This window comes from Phaenicophaeus curvirostris, chromosome 9, assembly GCF_032191515.1.
Source record: "Phaenicophaeus curvirostris isolate KB17595 chromosome 9, BPBGC_Pcur_1.0, whole genome shotgun sequence".
Lineage (NCBI taxonomy): Eukaryota > Metazoa > Chordata > Aves > Cuculiformes > Cuculidae > Phaenicophaeus > Phaenicophaeus curvirostris.
The window spans coordinates 14,680,947-14,693,351 of NC_091400.1; the positions used below are offsets into that span (position 1 = coordinate 14,680,947).

A 12,405-nucleotide genomic window follows, 5' to 3' on the forward strand; every position below is an offset into this window, starting at 1 on the left:
TTTTCTTCACAAAAATCACCTGGAACAGAGAGCAGCCTCCAGTAAAAAAAAAAAAAAAAAAGAACTGGGGATGATCCAAGAAGGGAAATAGTAAAATAAACTGCCATGCCCTTCACCTTCTCTTCTATCTTACCTCCCAAAGGAAAGGCAGATAAATAGTTTATCAAATCTTTAGGAAAAGTTATTGATTTGTTGTTCTATATTAATACCTTAATTTTTTTTTAAGTATGTCCTGCCTATATATGGAGTTGCTCAGAATATCAACTACACACTGAAATGACACCTTTGCTCTACCTTCGCTAACTTTGAGGGCTTATCTATGATTCAACTGGTTACTTAAAACTAAAACAACAATCAACAAGTAACTAGCGCTCAAATCACTATACTTTAAGTATGAAACAGTCATCACCTTTTTCTTCTGCACTGTTATTGCATTTTTATTAGTCTGAAAATATCAACATGTAGAACTCAAACTTAAAATCTCACAAAAATTGCAAAATACTTGACAGCTACTGCAGCTGGAATGTCATGTATTGTTTGCACCTGCCACAGTGGAGCACTAGAGATACCATGAATTGCCCTTATGTTTTAATATTCAGATTCCAGCTACATATCGTGTTCATTAATAGTAACAACAGGGTGCGGGGTATGAAGTGAAGTGGACTAAGTTGCTTTCATAAGAACTAGGTCCTTTTTTTTTTTTTTTTTAACTCTGTTGTTTATGAAGTTACAGGCTGCCAGTACTTGTCTGTCATCACGTAAGAAAAATTAAGGTTAGATGTTTTTCTTTTTCCTATGTGTTAAGAAATAGTTTTCAAGATACCAATAATGCTACTAAGTATGGTTACCTACTATATTGTCAAGAGCCCAGAATGTCAAATTTAGAATAGATATCACATTTTAAAAATTAATCTTCAAATAGACTTATTGCATACAAATATTTCTGGTTGCCAAAACAAGTTACCTAGATTTAAACAAAGATTTTTAAATTACAGTTGCCAGAGTGTATTGGCCAGTAAAACTCATTTACTCATAAATATAATTCTGTGCTTGTTACACTAGTGAATGTTGCAATACTTGGAACTAATTTTAATTCAGTCATCATTTTTAATACAGACACAAACATATATACATATGAGATATCCTAATATGCATTTCAGGTAGTAGTTATTAAACTATTACTACTACTACTATTGTAGTGTTATTAAACACAACTATGACAAAAAAGCTACAGCCAGTTCATTGCCTGTGAAGAAGTTAACACAAACATTATAAAAATTGAACTTAACAGTGAATTTAATAGTATTTTCCCTAGGACTTGAAGGCAAATATTACTCTGTATTAGTTTACTGCATATGCATGTAAATTTATATGCATGTGTACGTATGCACACAATTTATTTTGAATATCAATACATACTGCATGGAAAAAGCTAAGTTTGGGCTGATGTGACAGGCCTGAAGAACTTCAAGTGTTTTAAGAAAGCAGCTTCTTAAGAAGCTGTCTATTAACCATCAACCCAAAGTCACACTGGAATTACAAACATTATGCAGTGGCCATTCCCTCGTCCTTCATTTTACTGAACAAACAGCTACACTGTGTTCAGTACAACACATGACAAAGTACTTGTGCCTGCTAATGTATTACTAATTAGCATATCTGTATATTCATACAAACATATATATTTCTATTTATACACAAACTCACTGCATGTTTCTATTTGTATTTTGTTTAAGTATGAAATACTAAAGTTCTATCTAATTTTTTGGACTCGGTGATCCGGTGGGTCTCTTCCAGCCTGGTTATTCTGTGATTCTGTAATTTCAAAATTTAGCTTATAATTTTATCTGAGTCCAGACAAATTCCTATTGAAATCAATTAGGAAAAAAACAAAAAGCAAACACATTCCCCAAAAAAACCTCTCTCAGCCTCTCTGCAAAAGATAGCATTATAAAATCATCTTTATCCGCAATAAATATCACCTTATTAATTTCTGCTAGAGAAGTATTTATCAGTAAAGCTGCCAAGAACGACTTGATAAATGCCAGAATCTTCAGAGCACTACATTGCCATGCATTTTTTAAATCTAAAACTTGGAATTGTGATTTATTGTTTCTAACGTACATTACTCAGAAAACAGCAAAACTTGAACAATTTCTAGGAAATTGTTGTAACATTGTTATTATTAAAAATCCATAAGATAAATTTCCTTAACTAGCACACTCGTTTCCTTTTCTGTCTTCTCTACTGTAAAGAGAATTTCTTATCCATGCTTCCAAGGGTCTATTTCAGGCACTATCAATCCTCCTAACCTCACAAGCTGTGTCCCAATACCTTCATATGGCCAAAAGCAACACACTATTTACCTGAGAGAGGAAGGAAAAGAGAATTCTGGGAGCAGCTCAGAAGAACAAGACAACAATGGCTCTTTTCGAGGCCCACCACGGTTGTAAAAAGGAACTGAACCATTGCCCACGTCCCAGGGACAATCGGTTAATGCCAGCCTCAAGAGCCAGAAATAAGGATCATCTAGTGGCACCACACTACTGCCTGTCAGATGACAATCACACCTTTGCCTGGACCACTCAGATGCCGACAAAAATTCAGAATAGCAATCTGGCCACATTTCTTTATTTCATTTCTGGCCTTGTTCCACATCTATGACCTTATCTCCAAATCATATTTGCCACACATATCATTCCAGACCAATTGCTTCTTTTTCTTTTCCCTTCTAACTATCAGCTTCCTATCTTCAATGGGTTTTTTTTCTGACATCTTGCAATCACTTTGCCTCGGGAAGTACATAAAGCCTCCTCCAAAGCACTTTTAGTTGCCTTTCAACACAAATCACAAGGCAGACGCCAACAAAATCACTAACCATTTATATTTTAAATGTTCTGATACATTCTGCAGCACAAGTCCTTGGGACAGATGACAACTGGTTGTGACATGAGGTGCACTTAAGTATTACTCAAATTCAGGGATGAAGATGTCTAGCATATTGCTTTATATACTGGTTCTTAAAAAAAATGCTTTCAAATTCAGCATTTTTTTCCTAGAACTAGATATATCAGTAGTTGAGTATCAGCTGTCTTCAGCCTCTGAATACAAACCTCAATTGTAGAAGTTATATGCTTAAAATTTTTGATCACTGCAAAGACCCAAATTAAAAAATAGGTATAATTGATGTTAATTCAACTGGTGAACACATTAATATTTTTTGTTTTACTTAGAACATCTTGAAATTTCTATCTTAAGGAATTAATGAAATATAAACCACAAATTTGAAGAGCTCTTAAAACCTCAGCATAACAGAAAAGAACAGGTTAGCGCAAAACTTGGTAGTGTGCATTAACATGTTGCTACCAAGCTTACTGAAAGGTATTTCTGAAGCAGGTCGAACAGTTGCATATGAAGGCTGGCAAATGTACATGGATAAACCTCCCAGAATTACTTGATAGTGCTGACCAGCAGAACTTACTGTGTCAACATATTGCCCAATTTCTGAGGGCAGGGAGTGGGGCAGGGAGAAGGAGGAAGGGGAAAAAAAAAAATTCAAAAAAGCCAACCAGAACCCAAGCAGCAAATATTTCATTTTTATATGAATTTTAATTCCACTTATATCAATGCAACTAAACAGTTAACTCCTATTGATAGGATGGTTTCAAGACTTGTTTGGCAATTTGTTAAATACGGGAGAGATCAACATTAACTCAGATGAAAGTCTTGTAAGCAAAATTGAGTGGTTTGTATTAAAAGGAGCCTAACTGGAAAAAATACACAAAATTTCTGAGTCTCTGAAATCAGACTGTTATTCTAACAGGTGCTGAGAGTATTCTAAGTACTTGCTTACAGCTGCATAGGAAAATATCAGGTTAAAGTTACAGAGAAGAAAATCAGTTTCCAAATAGCACAACTTTAATTTTAAAATCAAATGAGCTATTTTTTAAAAATATTTATCTATTTTTTCCCAGTAATGACTAAGTACCTGTTAGTTTAATTTATGACAATTTACAGCCACAATAATAACACTGTGGATTCATTAAAGAGGTATCTCACTGACCAAACCACAGAAATAAGACCATTTACTGTTGTTTACCCTAATAATTCAAATCCAACAGATTTTGTAGTGTCTTACATGTGGACAATTAAAAAAAAAATAATTGGAAATTGAAACACATTCCCTATTCCTAAGAAAGTACTAGGAGCTATATTCATTATTTTTTTTTTGTTGCTGCGCTTCGTGCAACACAGTAGTTTCACCAGGCATATTGTGTGTGAAGTATAACCTTCCTTCAGGCTTGAGTGCTACAGAGATATTGACCAGCAGTTCACCCACTCTACCTTCGTTTAGGGTAGCCAATAAAAATTAGCAACTCTCCCTTTAAACAGAATGAAGCAGCAAAATGAAATGTCAGGGCTGACTATAAGGTGCCCTCTTTGAATGGGACTGGAAAGTGCACAGGAACGCATATGTTTTACTTGAACCACGTCTTAAAGTAATGGGGGGGTGATTTTTATTTATTTTTTTACTTTTTACTTTTTTGTATTACTGTCAATCTAGATTATATTCTTACCATACTGGTAATCTGAAAACATTTGAGAGCTCATGCTGTTGAGAAGACCTAAAGAGAAAGCATATATGAACGATTTAACTGCATTTCAAAACAGAAAATTTCAATTTGTCTGAGACCAAAAAAGCTAACCTATAAGAAATTTGACATTCATTTCACCTTGTATCAATAAAACTGCAAGTGTACGCTCTGCTTCTTTAACTTAAAATGGATTTCACACCATGACAGGTTCCATTCTGCATTAAAATTGCAAATCTTCTATGTGGCCCAGTTTCAGCTGCAATCGATCTGCTTTGTCATCATAGACAAAAAAAAAAAGCAAAGGGCACTGCAGCTTTAAATATTTCAGAGCTATGTAGCTAGTAAATAGACTCCATTGCAATATGGCTCTGAAGGTCGTGTCCTATTGTCTCTTTTCTCTGCAAATATTTTGAACAGCATAAAATGGTTTATTTCATACAATACCTCCCTGCCATTTCTAAATCATATCAATTTTATTAGGCTTTTCCTTGCTGGAAAGGCCAGATACGCCACTCTTTCCATACACACCCATGCTGCTTCTAGATGTATTCTAGGCGTCCACTGTGAATCACAGCAGGGTTTATATATCAGACATATACAGCTTTTCATAAATACATCTTATGCGAGCAGACTCCCTCTTAAATCCCACCATGACATAAGGCCAATTAGTTACTTCAATTGTGATAAAATAATTAACCAGATTTTAGATCAAGAAGCATCTTCGATTAAAATTAACATGCCAGTTAGAAAACTGAAGCCAGCAATTTAAATGTCTCCTGCTTCTCACATATGGAGAATACGAAAAAAAGTGATCACACACAGCACCAACAGAGCACAGCTTGCCAAACCCGTTTTTCATGAAGGAAGGCTATTACCTTTCAGATGTGAAAAAAAAAAGAAAGAAAAAAAAAGAAAAATAATCAAAAAGCCTTGTTATATTTAAGAATAAGTTACAAGAAAAGTAAGACTATAAACCTTAAGCCAGAATTTTGAATCTTTGTGTATGCACTCCCTAGGATCAACCCCATTTCTTTCATATAAGGCGACGATTCGATGCAAATGAGAACTATGGAGATGCCTCTTGGATACAACAGTAACGTGAAATACACCCTTGCAAGAAATACAAGTTTGTGATAGCTGTCACCAGGGAGAAGGTGCACGTAGACATTTACCTGAAAAGGCAACAGATTGTTGCCATTGTCCGTCCTGAATGCATTGTCTTCCATCCAGGATTTGGGGGTTAAGGGTGCCGCTCGTGGGAACTTCGGAGGGGCAATTACATTGCTGGAGAACGGTTTTTTAAGGGGTGAAATGGGATTAAGGGGGGAGGGTACACCGACCCCCACTCCCACGCCGACCCCCACTCCAACTGCCCTTCGAGGGTCCCTACCAGCCTGCAGCCCACCCCAAGGGTTGGAAGGTGTACTCCAAGCCGCGTTTTGATGGTTATTCCAGCTGGAGGAGGAAGAAGAGGAGGCAGAGGACGAAGATGGTTTGCTGGTCATGATGGGCTGATGGCTATAAGCAGCATTTCTCTGGGCAAAGGGGGCCTGATTAGGGCTCACAGGTGACCTCCGCTGCTGCTGCTGCTGAGCTTGCTGCTGCTGCTGCTGTTGGTGGTGTTGAGTCTGAGCTAGGCCAATTTGAGGAGAGAAAGTGCCACCAAATACAGGGTTGACATGGTGTGGAAAATTCTGGAAAAGCATTGTCCCATTGACCGGAGTAATTCCTTGGAAAAAGCTATCATCCACCGTGTTTGTAGTCCCTGTAGACCAGGTGCTGCCGAAGGAGGGAGACAAGGAGGTGCCGGCTGCAGGTTCTTGTTGAGGCTGGTGAAAGCTCAAGCCAGGCAAAATGGGAGACTCCATCTGCATTTTCTCCTTGCTATTTTGGGAAGGAGCCGATGTGCCGATACTAGTCACTGAACCGTTGTCTTCTGGTTTGGGCGTCTCCGACGAGATGGGTGTAGAGGGGGCTTCTGCTGAGTTTGGATCTTGCTGCTGCCGCTGCTGCTGCTGGGGCTGGGCTTTGCTTTTGTCCATCAGTAAATCATCCTGCATGGTTTGCGCAGCTGGAACGGTAGGGGAAAGAACCACAAAGACAGATTATTAACACTGTCATTCATACCACAAAGCAGGCTCTTCTAATCGTTTGCCGGCCAAAAATCTCGTCCTATTGCTGGTGCTACGCTGGAGCAATTGGCAAGGCAAACCCGTAATCCTCCTCCCCACCCCCCACCCCATTTAGGAACATGCAACCTTTGATCGTGCTAGGTTGCCTTTAAAATATTTTTTAAGATGCTTCACCCTTTTTGATGCCTTGTTTCCCTTCAGTCTAAATGAGAGATGTGCTTATAGGGCAGAGATACACAGCAATTTCGCCACGTCTCTTTTCTCTTACACCGGAACTCAGAGCTCTCACCCTGCAATGAGAAACTGATTCTGGTTCCTGTTTTTCCAAGCACCCTCCTCCTCCTCCACCTCCTCCCCCTGGTTATTTGCATACGTCAATAAATACTGCCGCGTCCTTCAGCAAGGTTAAAAAGACATCGGGCTTCGCTCTTCTCCACCCCCTTTTTCTATTAGGGGACCTTTAAAGGAGCCGGGTACTGATTTTCCTTAATTAACAAACAAGCTTTCAATTATTTCCATGTATCACAGAGAGAGCACACAGGGAGCCTCGCACCGACACGGGAGCGGCTCGGAGCTGCAAGATCCTTTTCTAGCCTTTTTCTGCTTTGCTCAGGGCACCAGAAAGGATGGCAAGGACGGGACGAGGGACAGACAGACAGACAGGCACGCACACAAAGCAACCGTTGCGCGTTACATTTACCTTCAGTAACCTTCCGATCTTTCCGCGTAAAATGCTATTTTGCATCAAGGCAGTCCTTTGCTTGAGGGTATTTCTACTCACTGTATTTCTATATATACGAAATAATCAGTCATTCATTCATCGGGAAAAAAAAATAAGGTCAAAATTAGAAGATCTGGGAGGTATTATTACACTATGATGCTTCTGATGCTTTCACAATGAAAAACAAAAATGAGGAGAATTGAAATATCTAAAATATAGACATGCCACACTAAAAGTCATCTTATGTGTATAAGACTAAGACTAGTGATGCAAATTGTTTGCTAAATCAATGCATAAGTTGACGCTTTAAAAAGTAAACATATGTAAAATAGTTGAGTCATACCTACAAGAAATGCTTCATATAAAACAGGACATGTTATGATTTGATTATTATTTTGCAAGACAATTATGACCACTGCTTATACAGTCATCGATGAAGAGCAATTGCATGAAACTAGAACAGGAACCTACACATATTGCACACTTTTAGTCAATTAAAAAGATTGTTCTAAATCTCAAAACTATATTAAATGAGCCAAAAATCACTTAATTAACGATGTCAAAGATTACCATCACTGAATACCTAATTGCACTTCTATTGAGTTAATCGTATGACATGTACTTCCCTAGGATTCCATTTTTTAGGATTGTTGTTTTCATGTAACATTAAAAGACATCAAGAATTTTTAGATGGTTCATGTATGCCTTTAACATTTTTTTTCTTTGTTTTTTTCTTTTAAATCTCTTCTGAGCCATACACACACTTCTTAGTTAAAATGAACATCAGGACAGTTTTCTCTTACCCGGTAAGTTACTGTTCATGCTCCCTATTATTTACCTGTTTAATATGTAAATCGAACAGCAAGGGGTCATGAACAGACTATGTAAAAATGGAGTAAACTATTGCAGCTCTAACAGGCCGCTCTGCTGCTGCTGGTGGGGGTGCAGAATACCTTGTGAGGCAGTTTAAAGCAGTACTGCAGTAAAACATAATATACCAAACTCTCTGTAGTGTTCCATTAGCTTCATTTCTATCAAAATAATATTATTCCTAGGGCTAGATAAAATTACTGATTATCCCACATCAGAGAGAGAAAATGATTATATGTATCCCTCTCCTGGTTCTGAGCTAGCAGTATAAAAATATATTTAGAGAGAAAAACATAGCAGCTGAAATGTTAAAATTCTGTTGTCAATAAAGTGTGTTTAAACCAGCTAGCTTCTAGATTGTCTATAGTGACTAGCACAGCAGTTGCTTCAAATATGATGTAGCTAGCTGGTTTTGAACGTTAGCCTAAGGACTGTAATCCACATTTGTTTTCATATTGCTTCTTAAAGGTAAAACTCACTGCACAATTCAACCCTCTTGTCAAGGTCAAGACCTACCTTTGATGAATGAAGCCAGCCCGAATGGAAAAACACTGGATCATAAATGACTTTGAAAGACAGGCCAGCCAGTGTCTATTGTTGGGCTAATATGCAGTAGCTCTTGATTGTTTGCTGGTATAAGTATTTGTACAAATTTACAATCCAGTACAGGAAATCTATATCCCCACAGCAATACCAGCACCATTTGCATGCAGTAAGCCACACAGTCAACACAGAAATTTTTAAGGAACAGTTACCTTTGAATGTTCTGTATTTAAAGATCAACAAAATGACAGTATATTTATTTTCTTCTTTCGGGTTTGGTATTTGACAAATAGTCCACCACTCTGGCAAGAGCACTTTGACAATTGGGAGCTCTCAGCGCATGCTCTCCCCAGGAATCATGGGGTTTGAAGTCTGAGCTATGGATGGCATTTCCCTGCTGCCTATCCTCAAAGGAAGAGGGCTCGGAAAGAAAAATAATAAGTACACCCTCCCGCCTTCCAAAGAAAATTGCTGCGATCTGAATCACCAGCTCTAGGAAAATAAATATCTGTCAGACTGAGCTGAAAGTGAATAATTAAATATGCAGTTCAACTTACGAGCCTGGGTCAAAATAGCTACCTGTTCTGAACAATTGCCAGACAAAGAAATAGTTCTAGCATTTTCAAACTTCCTTCCAAACTTCTAGTATAAGAAATTAATTTTAAGCTCATACCAGCTTCAAAGTATTCAACTAGTACAAAGGAGATTGTGTCACGTTGTTAAACTGAAGAAAATCTACTTTGTATGCTGCAGTTACACATTTCAGCTACTTCCTTTCTTCTACCCATTATCCGCATATTTCCAACCTCCACATCAATATACAGCCTGACAGGAGTTCCCCTCATATTAATATTGTGATGATTAATGTAGGCTAGCTAAAGTTTTCAGAATATTGTTTATTGGCACTTGTGTTTTCTTGTACTGGTCCATGAATTATTCTGGATATTTATTCTGGGTAATTATTCATATTATTAATTAGCTAGGTCCAAATACTAATGTTTGCATGGAAATTACATAGCTAAAAACAGAAGTATGAAAATATCAGCATTTAATAAAATTGCAGGCTGATTTTTCAAAGGATGAAATATGCATAGCTTTATGGGTGAAAGAGAGCTGAGACAGATAAATTAGGGCAGTTGAAAGTGTGTTATTAAAATACTTATGTCTCTGCTTTCTACAGTCTGTTTATGTTGGACAATATGGTCTACCTGCCTTAAATCAATGCTGTAATTAAGAGTTTCTCAACACTTGCTCTGACCTGTTTGTGCTACTGTGAATCATTAAGGGCAGGAAAAATGCCCTTGAAAAACAGCAGCTGAAAATATTTCATTTGTTGCAACATCCCAGCTAGCACAGGGCTGGCTCTAGTCTTTCTATACCCTTCCTTTATATTCGTATTTGCTTCTGGGTTATTGCTTTTCAGATCATTTGAGGATTGGTGTGGAAGGGGCCACACCATTGCTGACAGTACTTCCCAGGGGACAGCTTCACTTTGCAGATCAATTATTAAGATAAGGAAAGTGCTCATTATGATATTCACAAATGGAGAAGCATTCCAGAAAGAAAATGAAAACATAAAGACAGTTTTTTGTCAACTAGGCACTAGAAGAAAAACATTTTTTATTTCTACCAGCCAACTCTTTCCTAACTGTAAGTTAAAAGATAATAACAACAGCTATATCAGAACACAAGAGCTTAATTCAATCTGGTATCTGAATTACTTGACCTGGGCCCATTCCAAAGAAATAAATGTAAGAAAGGCCCACATAAGCCTAGCTAATTCAATTAACATTGAACTGAGTGTATTTTTATTTTATGAAATTCATTATGAAGCAATTCAAGCCTACTATGACTAACACACCATGCTAGTCTTTTTGCCAGTGAATATTCCACCTAGCTTGAAGGTTAAAATGAAGTATTATGCTACCAAACAAAACAAGTTTTATTGTAGAAATATTTTTCTCAGTTTAGATTTGTTATGTTCCTTGTCTTTTTAAAGATAGAATCGTGTAAATTAAAAAAAATCTAATCAATCTTGTAGTTTGATTTTCAATATTACTATCTTAGCAGTTAAAATGCAGTTTTGCCAAACTAGAATACTCCCATATTGCCAAGTTACTTAGCTTTGCTGAACACACTGAATAATTCCAACACCCCTAATGCTGTCAGATCAAAACAACTGTATTAAAATACAGCTCTTTCATTATTCGGCCTCTTTTTCAGGCCTCACTGAAATGGTCAGATAAATATTTAATACACCTCTGTATTAGTTTTACAGTAATCACTTGTCAACTTCTTTAATAAGGATAAACTGTATGGATTTGTTATCGAACAATTTTGTATTTTAAAATGTGATCTTTTGACATAAATCTGAAGCTAAATTCAGGGGTCATTTTTAAGCTCTGGATAGCTTTTCTTCTTTTTGATGATTTTCATTAAGGTCTGTACTTGCCTTCAAATGTGCAGTTTTATTTAATTCAAAATGGCTGCACCTCCGTTAATATCAGTGGCGCTGAGCTCAGTCAAATCGCAATTAGTAGCAATCATTTTCCCTTATTTTGCATTGGCGAAAGGGAATCTGCTCCCAGGAGAGTTCTCTCTGTGCTCAAATGCAGCTACTACCAGGTGAAGGTAAGAGAGGACAGAGGGAGACAGTGCAATGAGCATCATGGAGACAGAAGAAAGGAACAAAGAAGACTCTGTTTAGTGATGATCGGGAAGCAATAATTTAAAAAATGAAAAAAACTGCAAGAGGCAACCTGAGATTTACAGTGGAAACTGCCATCGCAAAGAAGGAAGCAAAAAGAATAAAAAGCAGAAAGAAAACTAAGAGAAAAAGGGCATGAGGGAGAGTGAACTGAAGGAGGAGATTGTTAAGGAGAATAAAGCAAGCATTTGAATAGAGCAGCTGTATATCCGGTCTTGTTAAGGGGAAGAGATGAGGATGGAATGACAACTCTTGCTCTGTCAGGGAATAAGGATTTTTTTCTCTAATTTAGAATGAGTTAGTTATATATACATATTTTAGGATCACACTTCAGTTCTGAGAACAGCACACAAATGGAGTATACGTCCCCCAAGCTGTCCAACAAACTCCTGAACAATAAAAAGGCACAAATTTGTTTTTAAATTTCAGGATCTTTAAGATATGTATGGGATAGTTTGGGTTGGAGGGAACCTTTAAAGGTCATCTAGTGCAACCTCTCTGCAATAAACAGGGACATCTTCAACTGGATCAGGTTGCTCACAGACCCATCCAACCTAGCCTTGAATATTTCCAGGGATGGGTCATCTACCACCTCTCTGGGCAACCTGTTCCAGTGTTTCACCACCCTCATCATAAAAAAATTCTTCCTTATGTCCAATCTTAATCTACCCTCTTTCAGTTTAAAACTATTACCCCTTATCATATTATGTATCCTATTATTTTTTTATATTTCATGTTTGGAAAAAAAGCAAGGGGGAAAAAAAACATCCAAACCCACCAAATATTCGCTATTTGACCCGATATTCAAGTTTTCTCCAGTCGTGTCATCCCTTCCTG

At 37.3% G+C, this 12,405-nt stretch overlaps 1 protein-coding gene across 6 annotated transcripts in view; it reads right to left on the reverse strand.

Annotated features, from left to right (window-relative positions):
• CPEB3 (cytoplasmic polyadenylation element binding protein 3) overlaps positions 1-9,192 on the reverse strand; it is a 77,807-nt gene extending 68,615 nt beyond the window's left edge. For 4 of the 6 annotated variants that reach the window (XM_069863861.1, XM_069863860.1, XM_069863859.1 and 1 more), the window contains exons 1-2: positions 6,902-7,035; positions 5,768-6,666 (exon numbers count right to left, since the gene is read on the reverse strand). In XM_069863861.1, coding sequence (XP_069719962.1) covers positions 5,768-6,655 — 888 coding nt within the window. In that variant the 5' untranslated portion in view covers positions 6,656-6,666; positions 6,902-7,035. Of the gene's footprint in view, positions 1-5,767; positions 6,667-6,901; positions 7,099-9,073 lie in introns of those variants that run through there. The other 2 variants (XM_069863858.1, XM_069863856.1) reach the window with 2 other exon arrangements.
• Between the last annotated feature and the right edge of the window lie 3,213 nt (positions 9,193-12,405).